This window comes from Zosterops lateralis (genome assembly GCF_965231275.1).
Source record: "Zosterops lateralis genome assembly, chromosome: 2".
In the NCBI taxonomy this organism is placed as follows: domain Eukaryota; kingdom Metazoa; phylum Chordata; class Aves; order Passeriformes; family Zosteropidae; genus Zosterops; species Zosterops lateralis.
Genome location: NC_139763.1, coordinates 48,823,395 through 48,841,672, shown reverse-complemented (window position 1 = coordinate 48,841,672; position 18,278 = coordinate 48,823,395). Strand labels below are relative to the sequence as shown.

General features: G+C 35.7%; 1 protein-coding gene across 2 annotated transcripts in view; it reads left to right on the top strand.

The window, feature by feature from the left end:
• Positions 1-16,284, top strand: part of NDFIP2 (Nedd4 family interacting protein 2) — a 44,891-nt gene extending 28,607 nt beyond the window's left edge. For both annotated transcript variants that reach the window (XM_083884981.1, XM_083884982.1), the window contains 4 exons: positions 6,249-6,373; positions 9,355-9,421; positions 12,759-12,864; positions 14,724-16,284. In XM_083884981.1, coding sequence (XP_083741107.1) covers positions 6,249-6,373; positions 9,355-9,421; positions 12,759-12,862 — 296 coding nt within the window. In that variant the 3' untranslated portion in view covers positions 12,863-12,864; positions 14,724-16,284. The remainder of the gene's footprint in view (positions 1-6,248; positions 6,374-9,354; positions 9,422-12,758; positions 12,865-14,723) is intronic.
• Positions 16,285-18,278: the final 1,994 nt, after the last annotated feature.

Sequence of the window (18,278 nt, the reverse complement as noted above, 5' to 3'; positions counted from 1 at the left end):
ATCCTTAAATGCTGCAAATAGAGGTGGCAGATCACATAAAGCCTCAGATAAATTCCCTCATGTAGTTAAAATGTGAGAACTGTATCAGGAATGGCTCTCTGGTGAAAGGAGAGTGAAGAAATGGCTTGTTCAAGATGTGCTTTCCCACCTCCTCCTCGACTGTCAAGTACAGCTTTGGAAGATATTGGGGATGCAAGCAGGGGCAGATAGCTTTAAGTATAACAGTAAGTTAGCATTCCTTAATTTCATTTTATTCAAGTGAAGTGTAGCAAAATAAACTTTTTTACTGAGCTTACCTGGATGTTGCAGTCGCTTAGTGATATGTAGCCACCATCTAGTGGTGGCTGCCCACGTTGCACAAAATTGCCTTCTCCCGGCCATCTAGTGGCCAGATTGTTTGTTCGGGGGTTTTGGTTGTTTAGGAGCCTGGTGTATGCCAGTTACAGACCTGTTTCCCGTCTAAGCTCCAAAGCGTTGTTCTCTTTAGCAGAACTAAACAGAATAAGACAATACACACTAAAAAAGTGATGTCCTTTGCGTGAAGAGGTGGATTGTTTTTTTTTTTTTTTTGCTTGATGCAGAAACTTAGTGAAAAACTTTGGAAAACTATCCATTTCATTTCTAATATATGGTAAAACCATGTTTCAGAAAATTGGTGTTGCCCTTAGCCTGTGATTAGGTTGGTGAGCTAAGAATCTGCTCTCTAATAGTTGGGACTGGTGTCTGTCAGCTTCCTGTTTTGAGGGAAATGAATATATATGTGAATATATTCACTTTGCTATGATTGCAAAATGGAAAAAAAACCCCCATTGCTATCAGACCACTTCAGGTGTTTTTTTCTATTTCATATTTTTAAGTCAACTGTGCCTTATACAGCATAGTAGAAATTTTCTAGAATGCCAGAGAAAGTTAGAAGTTGAGTTTCTCAGAGTATTTTTTTGTATGCACAACAAAAGGGAGGAATTTCTGAGCTGTATCATTCCATTTTGAACACAGCTGCAATTTTGATTGAGCAAGTAACTGTCATGAACAAAGGTTTTGGTTACCATGCTTAATCTGCCTATAGTGGAAGTCTTTTCAATTATGTCTGATAAACTCATACTGGTACCTTCTCTGAAGGAGATCCTTTTGGACATTATTAAAAGGCTTATATGGTTTTCCTTTATGTTTAAGGAGTGCTTTAGAATCAACCTTTTTTTCCCGTGGGGGCCCCAAGAGGAGTTGTGGAGCTTATCTGGATTCTTTGAAACCATGTAAGGGAGTTTTGAGTTGTCCCTAGAACATAAGAAAAATGAATTCAAACTTTGCAGATGGTTTAATAAGGAGGAAAAAAAAATGGAAAAAAGTGTTCAGTAGTACAACCAAAGCTTAAATTCTCATACAGAAATCTGACCTGTTCTTTCTGAACATCTAGGCAATTTAAGCACTGTATACAACTCACAGCAATAAAACTTTGTTTTACAGGGAAATGTAAATGTATGTTTGCGGTGTCCTAGACACTATATTGAACAGAAAATAACTGTACCAAAGTTTTGTAAATTGGTGTTCATACAGTTTTCAAAACTGTTAAGTGCCTCAAAGAGTCAATAAATTGCACACAAGCTTGGATACCTACTTTTGGCATTTCAAGGGAGCCCAATTTGGAAGGCACAAGCTCAGAGAGAGCACAGCCTCCTGGTGTATGCTTCCTGAGATTCCTCAGTATGGTAAGTGTGGTTGAATTTCCCATGGGAGGCTTCCTCTGTGTAACTTTAGGAAGCCTGACTTCTCTATGTCTACATCACTAATGTTATCCAGATTTCCCTTAGTCATGCAAGAGAAGCTGAGGGGAAGTCAATTCATTTAACTTCTAATGTTGAGAAATAGAGGAACTGTTTTGAGTTCTTATTTCTCTCTCGTTATTATGGGGGGGTTGACTGACCTTCATACACAGTCACCTAACTTCTTTCTGTAGAAACAATTTGACTTGTTTTTGCCTTAGGTATAATACAAAACAATTGGAATGAGGAAGGTTCTAATTGGGTAGCAAGAAAAACATAGCAACAAAAAGTAGGAATAAATTGCCAAGGAATGTTTCTGAACACTATTCGCTAAGAAAAAAAATTGTCTGTTTTCTGTGGAAGCTGATAGCCAATACTTTTAGTGATCATCATCACTCTGTAACTGAACCTTCAGGATGGAGAAAAGATGTATCCTAGTCAAAGAATGGAACAAATTGTTTACAGGAATGGGAAGAACAATTCCTAGTGGTGCATGAAGATCTGGAGAGGATTATTTATTATTGTATGTGCTTAGTAAGTCTAGACCAGGTAGAAAACATTAATCTCTTTGGTGTTTGCTATATATTAAAATAGTAAGTAAATGAAAAAAAATTGTGGAATAAAGGCTACAGCAGGGCATAAGTTGCTTTTTGTATATGTAGTTGCCAATCTTATTACAGGCTTGAGCCATGGCTAAAATTTGGAACATAAGGCTTCAGATCAGTTTTACTGGCTTCTTTTCATGATATTGAATATAAACTTAAAACAGGTGATTAATGTGTACTGGTAGAAGGCTAAGTAAAAAAGATCAGCAGGTGAAGTGCTGGAGCAACTGGGGAAAAACCACAGTGTAATAATACACTTGTCATTATAATTTCATCTGATATATTTCAATATGTACAACTCAAAAGTTCTGTGTTTTATTTTTTGGCTGGGATTATCTTACTGAAAACCTTAAGGAGAAATACAGCATAAATGTAGGTTCTGCGTTGGATCACCAACGCTTTAGTTTAACCCTCCTCTTCCCAAAAAAACCAATTTCTTATGTGTTTCATTAAGAGTTTTGTTGTCATGAGGAGATAATGCAAATGTGTATATTCTTTTTATGTAAATTACATTTATATAGGCTTTCTTTCTCCTCTTGTCATCACCTCAGGAGTTACAAAATTCAAAACTCATGCTTATATCAGTCCCACTTTTTTGAATGGTGCTAGAGTATCAAAAGTAGATACTGAAATCATGATGCCAGTGCAGTCAGTGTGAGTTTCACCTAAATTTCTGAAATTTATTAAAAGAAAGTTGACAGTAGGTGAAATTTGAGCTCAAGTAGGGATGTAATCACTTTGGGGATAGAAGACAATTCTTGTTGCACAGTGGTTTGATTTGCAGTGGAGAGCTACAGTATGCACACAGAACCTGACTGCATGAAGAAGATGGGCAAGCAGAAGTTAGGAATTGTTTTTTTACTTAGAATCAGTGTGGTTGCAGCAGCTCACAGCAGCTCACTCATTTTTCCCCCTCAGTTTTAAGAATGGCTTTCCTTATGATAGCATGTTATTAGTGTCATAGCAGGTACAGTGTCTGTGTGGGAATGTCATGGAATCTGATGTGGTATGAAGGATGAGATCATCTCTTGAACAGCTGAGTAGGTCATTTGCATTTCACAAAGTGAGTGGACACAGAAAAATAGTGGAGGACAGCATTTGTTGTAGCAAGGAACTTAGCTGTCTCTAGTAGATAGAGGAGGAAGTTGATAATGGTAGAGAAATATGCACGCAATTCCTTTTATTGGTCACTCCCCTCGCCTGTCCATTTTCTCCCTCAGCTTAATGGGAGAGCTTGTGCTGTGGATTCTCTATGGCAACACAGGGATGAAAATTATGGACAGCTTTCATTGCAATAGTAAGTTGAGGCAGGAATATATACAGGAATTAACTGCAATAACTCTTACTAGATACAGTATAAAGCTCAGAGCTTGCATGGCTGACAGAAGATACATATGGATGCACATGATGGAAAAAGATATACAGATAGGCAAACGGGGCTGATCTTGATGTAGAGAAAAGCAATTGGAAGGAATTGTAGTCTGCTCAGAAGCTGGAGATGCATTTCTGAAAGTAAATAGTGTATTTTGTAACCAGAATGAGACAAGGAGAGTGGACAAAGTACTAATAGGACATGGGATGTAAGACAGAAGTAATAGGAAAGATGGAAAACATGAGGACATTATTGTTGTCCTTCTTAAGTTTGTTAAAATGATGCAACACCAAGGCAGTGTTGGGAGAATCTCCCTAATGCATTGCCTGAGTTTTAGAGAGGTGGAAGTAACATGTTCCTTGTGCTGCTGAAGACACAGATTTTTGATTAGGTCCTCATTGTACGAGTATTCTAGCAAATGGTTACAGATAAAAACTTAAATAATGAGATTTTTCTTCTGTATGTACTTCAGTTTTATTGGAATGCGTGAACTTGCATAGTTTACAACTTTTATAAGGTTTATGTCTTTTCTGCTTGCATTAGCTGCTTATGTAACTTGATGGAACAGCAGGCTGATTATAGAGGAAAAAACCCTTACTGTGGACAAGACTGGAACATGCTGATGCCTTTACTTTCAAGAGCTGGACAAATACCTTGATGTGAAATATCCATCAAATACTTGTGCAGTGACAGTGGATTCTATTTTGAATATTCCTTTGGTCCGAGTTTAAAGTAGGGTAAAATTGTCATTGCTCCTCTTCATTTATCAAAACTAATTTTTTCCCCCTCCTGTATTTATGATTGGGAAATCTCTAATTTTTATTTAAGCTTGCTTAAAATAGGGAAATCAAAACAGTTTATCCAGGCTCTCTGAAATGTAAACGTATCTTGGAAAGATAGGTAAATGTTAGAGTCACAATGTTCTGTAGAGGTTTGTTTTTTTTTTTTTTTAGCAGGGGTTGGATTGGTTTTGTTTCCTCTGTATATGCCAGTTTGGATCAGCATCTGTTCAAAGTTGTGGGGTTTTTTAGATAGTGTTTTTTTGGGTCCTCTTAAATTAGTAATTTGTATAAAAGTAAGATTTTTTTTTTGCCCATCATCTGTTACCCATATCTCTGACCAATGCAAGGTGTTTTCTCACTTGTACTAAATGACTATTTTGATGTGAAGTTTTCCAAAACTTCTCTTGGAACTTCAGTTTAAATAAAGTTCATGGAATCCTGCTGCAGTTTTACAGACTAATTTTGTATTTGTGAGTACATCATTGCATCTTCCTGTGGATTATTGGAAGAATAATTGGAAGAAGGATTTAAGTATAAAAAGTGCTTTTTTATAGATAGTATTTCAAAATGCTTCAATTAAAGAAAACTATTGAGCAATTTTCTGTTCCTAGTTGTGTATTCAAACTTTAACTGAAGAGACAGACTTACTTTCCTCTGATTTAATGTCTGAATTTTATGTAGCTAAGTTTGGGATTTTAAACATTAAGGATTTGTGGGCAGGGGTTTTGTTCCCCTCTGCCTCTCTTCCATTCCTCTTTCCCTCCTCTGTGATTCTTGTGTTTACTGTGGAGTTTTCTAATGTTTTCAAATTTCCACTGTCATGTCCTCTCCAGAATCCTGGAGTTACCTTCTTCTATCAGTTCCTCCAGCTCTTCTGTTTGGCAATTTTATTTTTGGATGCCATCACTGACTCCCAAGCTTGGCCATTCCTCTAATTGTGAATTCTCACACTCTGATGTAATGCATGCAGCCGGAAGTCAAAACAGATGCTGATGCTGATTGCCAAGTACATATGCAGATATGAAACTTTAAGTTGCTGAACTGGGTGTTGTGTAAAAGTGTGAATTGAAGCAATAGTGGTAGTTATGCTTAATGTCCTTTTTGTTCATTGGTTTCTTAAACTTCTATGTAAAGCTTCCAAGGCTTCTTATGTCTTGTGAACATAGACCTAGAAGAGAAGACATGAGTATAGATCTAAGAGAGATCCATGAAACATCAACTTCTTCACTTACCTTCATTTCTACACTAAGTTTATGGAGCAAGAGTGGATACTTCTATTCTGTTGTATCCAAACTGGATAAAGCTGAATATGCAGCCTTGATACATGCACATGTGTCCGTATAACTATATTTTTGGTTATAAAAGCGTAGCAAGGATTTTTCTTCTTTGTTTTAATCCAAAACTTGTATGTTGTAGTCCTTTTTCTGAATTTGCTTTTCATGTCCAGTATAATCTGGTGTCTATTGCAGTGTAATACTTCCTTTTATGTTGGAATTTTTTCTTGTGTGAAGTAGTAGGTTCCAGCCTGTTTACCATTTGCTTTGTCATTAAGTGACTATACCATGGAGAATGTCTGGGTTCAAAGTCAATCTCTGAAAGCCTGAATTACCGGAAGGGAATTAACTGACTGTGTAAGCATGTCCTTAGTAGTTTAAAAGTGAAATTACTGTTAAGTCTGTTTGCTTAGCTATACAAATTAACAGAAGCTACTGTTTCTTTTATTTTATAGTGGCATTTATTTTCAACTGGATTGGATTTTGTTTATCCTTCTGTATAACAAATACCATAGCTGGAAGGTATGGTGCAATCTGTGGATTTGGTCTCTCCCTGATCAAATGGATTCTCATTGTACGGGTATGTTCCTCGATTCACACTCTGTACAGACTCTGTAGAAAAAATCCATAACAATTTATTCAAGGGCATAATAAGGGAATTGTAAATAACTTTTTTTTACCTGACATAGCATTTGATGTTCATATTTCCACTAAAATAAATGCAGAATGACTCATTCCTTGTACAAGTATTTAAAAGTTCACAGAAGTGGAGCAAGTACCTAAATATCACTGGTATTATAGTGTCATTTATAAACGATTTGTAAATGTCTTGGCCTGTTGGGAAGGAAATATAAGAAAACATTTCTTCCTTGTATTTGATTCTTTTATTTTCTGTAAGATACGTATGGGATCAAGTCCGACTTAAATATGAAGTTAGTCACATTTTTCCACTCTTAAATGCTTGATTTCTAAAATGCTTGTTTTCACTGCAAAACTAGATACTCCAAAAGGCACATAAGCCAAATAAAAGTTACTTAGCTAAGTGGATGCTAGATGAAATGTAATGCTGCTTTCTGAACTTGAATTCTACATATCTGTGAGACACTACATTTAAAATCCCATCCCTTTTAGCAAAGAAAAATATCTTGGATAACTTATATCTTTCATCTTCTGCCATCAGGGATATTTTAAGAAACATTTTTTCCTGAGTGTGTTAGTACCTTGATTTAGTCTTAGCATGATAGTAAAAATATTGTTGAAAGATTGCATTGTCCTTCCTCAATGTGTATTGCATCCTTCTTAGAGCTTTTTTTTAAATTTCCTTTTTGCTCATTCAGAGCAGGGAAATGCTGGTGGACCAGACGTGATTCTGATGTATTTGTTAGAATTCAGGGGCTGAGATGGAATTCATCTTAATGGAGAGAGAAGGCATAAATTTTTCAATCATGTGTTGGTTTGGGATATTTTCAGCTTCCCTTAAGGCATATAAACAGAGGGCAGAACTTGCTCATTATGTCAGTTTTATTATTCCTCTCTCCTGGAAAACATGCTCAAAACAACTATAAAAATTAATATATGCTAAACTTCCTTGCAGAATTACTGTGTTCTAGACTATAATTAAATTATTGTATGTAATCCATTACTAATTCAAAAATATTAGAGCTGGCCAATTCAAATAACTCAGGGGTGGTTTTTTTTCATAATGAAGATCACGTTTCTCTGTTGTCTTCCTTCCTAGGGACAAGAGCAGAAAGCTTATGTGTGTGTTGACAGTCATTTTAATGGTGACACACAAGCAGGCCTGTGTGCACCAAATTGTTCTGTTCCTTTCTTTCAAGATCTTCCAAAGGCTTGTCACCCTTTGTCACACAAGGGCAGTGATACAAAACTTTTTAGTGTCTAAACAGCCCGAATTCACATATGCTTGATCAGTATCAGTTTTTACTGGGGAGAAGGAAGAGCAGGGGGAACAAAAGCACAGTTTTACTATAGGGGAAATTCTACAGTCATGGCTGATTCTGCCCAAGGAGAGTAGGAGAGGAGAGAAATGCATGTGGGCAAGTATTTGATTGTTGGTTTCAGTAAATCTTCTTTCCAATTAAATGAAATTGTAACTGTTGAGAAATTATATTGATGTGTGTGTGTGTGTGTTTATATGCACACACATATAAAGTCTAGGGAATTGAAAATACTGACTTAACAATTGAGATGGGATCAATGTCAATGTGTTGTCAAAATCCTGGGAATGGAGTATTTATATAGGGATAATGTAAATACCAGTTCTTTAGTTCAACTTCACAATTCTATTTCTTGCTATTTTTCTTTGATTGATGATAGAGATGAATAGAGTACATAACAAAAAACCCTCGAAGAATTCACATGATTTGGCTTTATTCTGGAGAAAATATGTGGATTAATTGAAGAAAAAAAAATACAATTTTATCTGGAATTCTTTAAATGCCCTAAATTTTCATCTGGTTGCATATGTGGCCTAGTATTTGTTGGTTGGTTGGTTTTGGTTGTTGTTTTGTTGAGTTTTTTTGTTTTGTTGCTTTTGTGGGGGTTCTTTTGTTTGTTCAGGGTTTCTTATTTCCCCTTCATTACTACTTCGTTGATGTACTGAAATGTCCTGGAAAGGGCAAATGGGAGGCATTGTCAGGATGCAGTAAACATAATGAATGATAGCAGGGTAAAAGTGTATGGAAAGTGTGCAGAGCTGCTAAGTAGGTTATTTTATTTCTTCTGGCAACTCTTCACTCATCTCCCCATTTGTACTTTTTGTGTGGGTTTTGGAGATATTTGATTAGCCTTTTTATCAGTGAAGCATGAAGTCTGGAGTCTGGTAAAGGCACAGATACCTGTCTCCAGTATGATCACACCCTGCCCTCCAGCTGCCTCCCACTTCACAGGAGGACAAAACTGTCTGCCATGGTCACTCGAAGGAACAGTTGAAATGGCACTTCAAGGTTCATTTAGTTGTGTTCAGCTCACTGCTGGGAACTGAATGCTGGTTTGAAAATGAAAAGACTTTAATGAGTTGGGGGTCTTTATGGGGCTGGTATTCGTGGCAGCGATTAACAGTAGGGGGTATACAGAAGGTCAAAAGCTCTTCTTTTGTGGGGTCAGCAGAACATCCCTGTCTGATAAGATTAAACTAATGTGGCTTTTCGTGTTAATATCTAAAGCAGCAGGCTGCTGTAATGTGTTTGGGATGGCAGGCACTGGGGGAAAAAGGGAAAATCAACAAGTGGTGATTCATTATAATAAAGTCAGATTACTGACAAGTAATACAAGGGTGTTTTTTGTGTATATATATTTATACGGGTACACAGACACACTTTTTTTAGAAAATTTTAATTACTTTGCTGTAAACCAACTGACACTAGAAGTGTTTTATTTGTGTATTAAACTGCTGTACAAATGCTAGTGTTGCATTTTAGTAGGCTACCTTACTTTTATTTTAACTTGCTTTTTCCTCCATGCTTTCTCTATTTGCATAGTGCATTAAGTATGTCTTAGTTATCTACCTTACTGCAGCTAAGCCCCATGTATGAATTTCAGTTTTCAGATTATTTTACTGGATATTTCAATGGACAGTACTGGCTTTGGTGGATATTTCTCGTACTTGGTAAGTGGCAGTTGAGTTCATTTCTTTTTTGATGTAGCAGTACTCAAAGATGAATCATATAATTGTAAAAAAGAGTTTTGTAACAAGTTTACCTATATGCTTTTCCTTAACTGCTGGTAGTTCATACATTGTTTTTATTTTCCTAGTAGTCATGAGATTATTGCTTCCCATAGTGGTATTATTGTGTATACTGTGGACTATTCAAATATCCTTCAACTCAAAAAATTTTGTTCTGCATATGAGATTATGTGTAAAACACACTTGTCATTTGTGCTTTTTAAGCTACTTCTACTGATCTAGGGGTGCAGAACCGTGTAATGAAACTTTGGCTTTATGTAGAGAACATATTGAAAAGTGAGTGATAAGTAGTATTTACATGTAAAAACCTATATGTCAAGTATTAAATTTTAAGAAATGTGACTGAACCCAGGAAGGTGGAGTCTGCTGTCTTGTGCACAGGTCACAAAATGTCCTTTTTGAGTCCTTTGAAATGCAAACTGCATTAGCATTTGCTCAGTAGGATGAGAGAATGGCTTCATGCTTGCTGATCACAGCAGTCCCATGATGTCAGCTTTCTCTTAAGGACTCTGCCTGGCCATGTTCAAAGTCTTATGAACATCAAATTCTGCTCTTCTGTTTCTTTTTAATGAGGATATACCAATCCCAACCACCATAACCTTTCTCTAACTGTGGATTTTGTAATTTGAATATGGAATCTGGAACAATTTTGTTTTACAGAAGTGAGTGCTGCTATGCATTTTAATTTTCTGTTTCCAGCTCTGGGAGCACGGTAAACTGTTGCTGGTTCAGTAGGTGGCACTCTTCCCTTTGAGTCAGTTGATTCTAACAGCAGATGTTAGAATGAAGTGTTGAGTAAGTTAAGAAAAAACACCAACTCTGGGACCTTCACTATTTGTTACTTGCTGTTTAACTTGCAAGATATGTCAAAAGTCTTAAACAACATTACCTGAAAATTTCTCTATCTGCCTTTTAGTAGTGTTCATGGACATTCATCAGACTTTCTAATGCCCACCTTACTCTGCTATTGTGCATTTGGTTGCTTGAAATACATAAAAACTGCAGATATTTAACACATCACAGCATCAGTCCCTTGAATGTTTTCATATTGTTTGAGGCTGTGTTGAAGTAGGTGAAATGACTCTCTGCAGGCACAAACAGACATTGAAGGGAAATGACTCTTTGCAGGCACAAACATTTCCAGATAAGTTTTTAATTAAAACCAAGCCCCGTGGTGCCTGAGATTGAGGTTTGACACCTTTTTTCACTAGGATGAAAACAGCGTTCTTCCCCTAGCACTCCCCCTGCTCCCGCATGTCTACGGAAAAAAGCGGCAGTTTTTCTTTTTACTAGTCTTTTGCACATGTTCAAGAAATAGCTCACTTTAATTTGGGAAAGCCTTATTTTTGGTCTGAAGTGTCTGAGGATGTTTTATTTTTTCTTTAAATCACAAAGTTTATAATAAGCCTTGGAATAAAGGCACTCTGAGGCATACAGTGTGCATCCGGCAGTCAGCATTCCCTTGTGCTATGTTTTTCATGAAATATGCCAACAATATTTTTAAACTGATAAAGTGGCTGTATGGTATCGCTAGAACACCATAGAAGGATTCTGCCTAGAAAAGCTACTTAGCAGGACATGGAGGAGTATTATCATGTCATGGGAACACTGCCAACCAGATCTGTGTTTTGTTGTTTTGGATGACCTTTTGTTAGAGCACACAAAGTAGTATGTCCAGCATCTCTCCAGGAGTGAATGAGTTGGCGTCCTTCTTTTGCCTAGCCCTTTGACACCCTTCAGCCCACCTGCTGCCATCTCCTCTCTTCTGGTGTTCACTGATCTGTTTCTGCTCGCTTTCCTTCTTTCAACATCTGGAAAGGTCTGCTTAGGCGTCATGGAAAAGCAAAGTAGTCTACTTCCAAAGAGCTGTCATGTACAGTGAAAAAATTGGAGAGAGACAATTCTAAATTTTAAATTTAAATGTTACCCAATGTTTCTTATTGAGGAAGACAATGGAAAGTGGGGTGGTTTTTCTTTCTTCCCTTAACAGGCAAATGTAAAATATGGGTTGAGTTTGGACTGGTTTTCCAACATGCAAAATGCAGAAAATATGCTATCAAGCACCTAAAGACCTGCCTGCCCTCATTTTGCTGTTTCAGGCTCTTTTCAGTTGAAAGGGGGACTATGTCTTGTAGCCTTTGAATAGCAGGTTTTGTAATAGACTTACAGTGAAGATCTTACTGCTTTCTTCTGTATGGAGAATTTGCCTTAATCACAGAAATGTCTGGCTTAGATGAAGTTCCACTGGTTAACAGAGTGTTCTCTGTTGTAATTTTTATTTTTTTTTTTTGCTTGCATGCATGTCCTAATGAAGCTTTGGTTTAAAAAAAAACAAAGGAAAGTTAAAAAAAAATCACAAAAATAATTTAGAGAAGAAATGATCATCGGAAAAAATCAGGGGTTCATCCAGGACAGCAGGAAGAAAAAGTACATCATGTAGGAAAGATAAGAATTAAATCCTAAGCTTGTAAAACCTCAGTTTAGATTTTTGTTTGAACTTTTGGAGTTTTAATGCACACTTGTATATTCACATAAGGATATATCTTCAAGGTACCATTATTGCAAATGTGACTTCTCTGTGACTATTATGTACATCTTTTTCCAGTTAAATATTCTTTCAAATGCAGTGAAATGTAAATAACTTAAAAATTTTGAAATTTTGAGTTGACAAAAACTGTAATATTGACATATGTTGAGTAAGTTTCTTTGGCAATTTTTTTCCTCCACTTGGACAGATGCGTTTTCATTTTTTATAGCAGGTTATGATTTGGGTTAAATCCCAAGCCATAATCTGCTATAGTTCATTATTGGCTTCTTGCTAGAGCAATTATTACTTTGTCTTTTTTTCTTCCTCTTTTGACTTACAGTACATTTATTGTGCACATTGTTAAAGTACATTTTGTAAACAGGTACTCTTCTAACACACTAGTAATTTATTTTGAGAATTCTGCTTGAAAAGAATTTGCAAATTGATTCTTTTACTTTTCAGGATTTTTTTTTCTTCTTTGTAGGTATTTTTATGCAGTCTTTTTAGCAGATGACACTTGAACTAAAAATCACTAAAATTTGTGAAAACCTCTCATAAAATCGAATCCTTATATCACAAGATGAAAGCTGATTTGCTTGTTGAATTGTGAATGATAAATAAAGACTTCAATTTACATTGTAGGCTAGATTTTAAAAATTATGTTAATGAGAATGTGGGATAGTGTGTATTTATGTTAATATACTTAATTTTGTGCATTTTCTACACTTTCAGGACTCCTTCTGTTCTTTCGAGGCTTTGTTAATTATCTTAAAGTCAGAAATATGTCTGAAAGCATGGCAGCTGCTCACAGAACAAGATTTTTTTTCTTGTACTGAAGGTAAGCCATTTTTAGTGATGAGGTTATCTTTCCCAGGAAAATGGAGAAGAAAGAAATATTAAAAATAATCAAACTTCTGTGATGAAGTAGAAGTTGCACGGTTTTTGAACATCTGTCATGAATATTGTATATATGTTCTTCATGGGCTTGGAGATGTGTGAAATCTCTTACTTGGAAACAAATAATGCATCCTCATTGCCTCCAGTCTTCCCTGGAACAAATGTTCAGCAACAAAAATTGGGAAGAGCATGTTGTTTTTCCTGAGAAAGAGTATCTGCTGCTATCAGGATACTGTCCTTTGTGCTGGAAAACTGGCTTTAGTAGTCAACCTGTTGTCAGCAAGTTAGGAAGCACTAATCTGCCTGCATATTAAATCTGATTGACATGGGTCTGAACATGCAAACAATAGTTGAGTATTGTCTCTCTTTACATGATTGGATTAAGACAGCCATGTACAAGTATGATTATTGTGTATGCAACAATGTGCTTTATGTATCCTTCAGGTAGCTGACTAATCAGTCTGGCACATATCCACTCTCTTTTTTTTTTTAATACTATTTATCCATTAAGTGGATTTATTGGACTTCACTATGTAACTTAAACCAGGGGTCTTTATTTGCATTCAACTTTTTTTTTATTTAAATTGCATGAAAAGATAATTTTAAGCCTAGAAATAAGTATTGCAGCATTTTCATTGCCCTGCACTTTACTAAAAGTGCTTAAAGACTGTATTTTGACGTACCTGAGAAGCTATGTTTGCTGTAAAAGAAAAAAGTATTTTATAAATTTTCTCCAGGATTCATCGCAGGATCAATTTGAAGTAACCTGCAACATATTTTTAAAGCTTGAAAACAGAGAGAGTATGTGACTGAAAAAAAACCCTGGTTCTTTTTATATAAGACATTGATAAACATTTTAAAACAGCTAATGATGGATGTGTGCTATACAATATACACTTGTTTATGAAAAGAATCTGTTAACATAACTGTGACATAATATTTCTTTTAAGTGTGCTATTTTTTTTCCAAATTATACAGTAAGTTAATTAACTTACTAAGGTGTATATTGCCTTTTAGCAGCCAATCTAAATTGGGAACTACATGACAGCATTGCCTTTTTGCAATAGTTAGATATGGCTTCTTTTCTCAGTGTTGTGGTAACCTCTTCAGAATACTGAAATCTGTAGACATGACTGAAAATATCTATTAGCTTTCAGTACAGTAAAGTTTAAAAATACTATTTTAAAACCAGTTGTTAGGACTAAATTGTATTTGAGAACTGTAGTTTGAGAATAGTGAAAGTGTAGGATAATGGAATCTGGGATTCCTTGCTCTTCTGCAGTTAAAATTCTGTGTTGGGACAAAACAGTTTAACCCAGGATTTACTGGAGTTAATGAACTGTCCTATCAGAGTTCACTGGCCTTGAATTTTTTCTTTACCTGTAAGCCCCACTGAGATGTGCAGATTGTGGCTCATAAGGTCTCTGGGGTATTTAGAGAGATGAATATTAGGTTTTGGAAGCATCTTAAGTACTGAAACAATAAGTTCAAATTAATTGCTATCACATTTAAATGTCCTTGTTCTTGCATAGACAAGTAAGCTCCTTCAAAGTGACTCCTCTACAATGACTATTAGTTTTAATAAATAACAAGTAACACCCATACAGTTGGAAATATTCAGGTGTTCTTTTGAAATCATAACAAAATAACAGTAAAATTTTGGGGTTTTTCTCCCATCCTGACATGGGGGATGGGGAGTCTGCTGTTTAGCTTGCAGTTCAGGTTTGCTGGTCACTTAGCAACGCTGCTTCTAGTGAGTCACAGTGATGAACTGAAGTACAACTTTTTCTTTATCTCCAGACTGCATCGAACAGACATTCCTTTCCTATGCTGGTGTGAAACTTCCAGATGATCTGTAACCCTCCAAGTTAATAAGATAGAAGGCTACTAAAACCAGAAGACAAATTAATGAAAATATGGCTTCAAAAATGAATGACAAGATGGCTTATGATCAAGTACCAGTTCTAGTCATTCTAGTAAATATTTATAATTGCTGCCTTTTGTTTTAGCACATTTGTATATGTGCTTGTTAAAAAGATAGTTTGTTTTTACTTCAATACTATCTGTAAGTATAGATTAGGTACAGTCAGACTCAGTTAATCTGTGCTTGTTGTATCTGAAAGATTTGAGTGGTAACTTGTTTCACAGCTTGTATGTACCACTGACCTGGTGATCTGAACCTCTGAGTACAATAAAATGCATTAAATGATTCAGATTAACCAGCTCAGACAGGTTTTTTTTAATATAATTTAGATTCATCTGATGATTGTATAGAACATTTTTAAGTTTACTAAACCCCAGAGTTCTTTGTCACAAACTTATATTCGCCAATATTTTATCAAATTCAAACCAATATACTGGTTTGTGCTAAAACTGATACACTTTGAGTCCCCTGTAAATAACTCTACATAAATGACTGTTTTAATTGCTTCTTAGGAAATATGTCAAAATATATTTTGTAACAGCATAGTCTCTAAATTTTGTTTAATCTTAGAGCTATATACATTTTTTTTTTTGTTAATTGGCTATTAAAGGTTTAGTTATTAGTAGATGTAATTTTGGAGGTTTGCATTCTTGAGGTCACTATAAATACAACATCTGCATTGAGTGCTTCTTAAAAAAAATCATCCAACTACTTGACAATGCTTGTTTAGAATAAATACATTGCCTAATTTCATAAGAACAAACTAGTTTAAATACGAGGTAATTTGGGAAGTAATCTATGAAGGAAAAAAAATCTTTTAAAGCTCTGAAAGTAGAAAATGTGTTTTACCTCTCCCTTTATTCATTTAAGGTATACCATTACGTTCTTATAAATATCATCTCTTTAAAGGGTACTGTCTACTGTTCATGCATGTGTAGGTTCTTTTAAATTTTATGAAATTAGTGCTTCTCCTTTAAATAGGAGAAGGCATCTCTCAGACCTTTGTACAACTGGAATCTCAGTTGCAAAAATACATTGGCTTTTGGTTGCACCTTTGAGGAAAAAAAGTACAAATAGTTTCCTCCATTTTTATTTTTTATTAGAATTCTGCTTTTTAATTACTAACATTAAAAACAGTGAGGTTTATGTTGTGTTAAGCTTGTGCTGTATTGAGTTTTGTATCTGTAATGAATGTTTAAAATATACATATGTAAACATTTTCATTTTCCTAATCTTTCCGAGATAACTGATAGTGACTAAAACTTTAGGGGCACCTCTACTTCTCAGCTTTTTATGGAAAGAAGAAAGTTAAGTATTATGTTCAATATCCTATTGGGATTTCCTTCTAAACTTCTCTTTGTTTCTGTGTTCTTTTGCATTCATTGTCCAGATGAAAAAGAAGCAAATAATAAAGCATTGCTTTGTTTTGCTAATTAAGACTTAATGCTTTTTGGTTATTTCTTTTGTACTTCATGTTGAAAAATGCACTCTGCAGTATTTGTGTCAACATGGAATTACAGTCAAATTACTTGGCAAAATAGGTACTAACCAATCCTCCCTGCTCTTTTTCATCTCATGTTTTATGGCAACAAGCTCTGAGGCTATTTCTTTTAAGGAGTTAATGCAACCATGAAAAGCCAACAATATTGATTCATTTTCTATGCTTACCAAAATTAACTAGCACTATTTTTCAACTGTATCAATTTTCCCATATTAAGTAGCAACTTCTGGTAGAATTACTTCTGTTTGGTCCACTTCATAGGAAGCTTCATACAAATACTTTGTGTACTACCTTGGAAAAATTCTCATTTGGTCAGAAAGAATATGCAGAGTTAAAAATGTACACATTATCTAATCCTTTATAGTTGATGCATCAGTTTGGAAGCCTGAAATCTCATCAGCAGGAGGAGGGGAACTGGGACAGTATTTTCAAAGACTGCAATCTATTCCAGATGTGTCAAATGCTGCATATTTTCCTTGCTATTTCCTGTGAGCTTGGTTTGGAGCAGCTGGCTCTGTGGTTTAGAGACACCTGGCCAGCTTTGCTTTGTGTCTTGGGGGTGTGGGGGGAGAAGCTCCAGTATCACAATGAAGTTGACTGTAAACAGATTTTGTATGGATGCAAATAAGGCTTTGAAGCTTGGGACTAAAACAGCTGAAGAGGGGAGGTAAGGAGAGAAAATGCTGGTTTATTTGAGCAGATGGCATTGAAATTTTTCTAGTTTTGTCATCTACTTCTATTGATGTTGACACCACAGGAAGATTGGCGTCTTGAATGTGATTCAGGTAGCATGTGGGACTCTATTAACAACATTTCAGAAATGATCTGTTACTCACTTTCAGTCCCCACTTTCAGTTACAGGGAGCAGAGGCTGTCTCCAAGCTTCTGCTTTGCTGTCTCACTTAAGGTATGGACACTGTCCCCATCCTGCAACACCTTTTAATCTGATTTCAACACCCTGCTCTTTCTGTATCTGCTTCCCTCCCTTTGAATAATGACAACAGGTGAGGAAAAGTGGCTTTATTTTTGTGTTATTGTAACATCAGAAAGCTTTTAATGTCTTCCACTTTTTGAGAATATTTTCCCGTAATACTCTGCATTAGTTCCTCCTGTGTGGTTGCTTACATTGCTCAACTGAGCAAAAAACATTCATGTCATGAAATGACAATAGATAGCTTCTGGGGCTTTTGAAGAGAAGATAAATAACCTTTGATATGGAGGTAAATATTTCTCAATAAGGCAAGAAAAAAATCCTAATGATGTTAAAACATGATTAACATGTGCACAGTTACCCAGAAACAGTGGAGTCTAGGCTATTGTTTCTCCAGTGTATGTTCTTTTCCACCGTTCAGAGATCCTTATCTTTTTTCTTTATAATTCTGAGTATACTTTTACCATCTGTATGTTCTGTACTTAGCATATGCTTTCCAGTTCCACATCCCTTCTCCTTTCTCTGTGCATTGGCTGTGGTCCCTGCAAGGATCGGCAGAAGGCTGCTCTACTGCATGTTGGCTACAGTTAATAAATAAAGTACCTAGAAATTCTGAAGGGTATTTTTTTATTTCTTACAATGATGGCTTGTATCCCCATACATCCATATTTTATTGTTATTTCTGATATGTAATTGTCTTTTCCCCTCAAACCTTTTCAAATGAAATAAAGTCAGCTTTCTTGGATTTTTACTTGTGGTATGTTTTCTACTTGAGAACTGGAATGCAGTGAGGTTTGAAAGTGTTGCAAACAGCATCAAATCTCCAGCTCTTGTTCCTTTTTTAGGAACAGAATGGTATCTATTAAAAAAAAAGTTTAAAATGTTTTGCTTCTTTCATGCTGAGGGATGGTCACAGTTATTCTCGTGTTTTTACTTCTGTTCTTTTAGTCTTCACTCCTAATCTTTCTTGTGGTCAAAGAAACACTGTGTTTGTGTGGG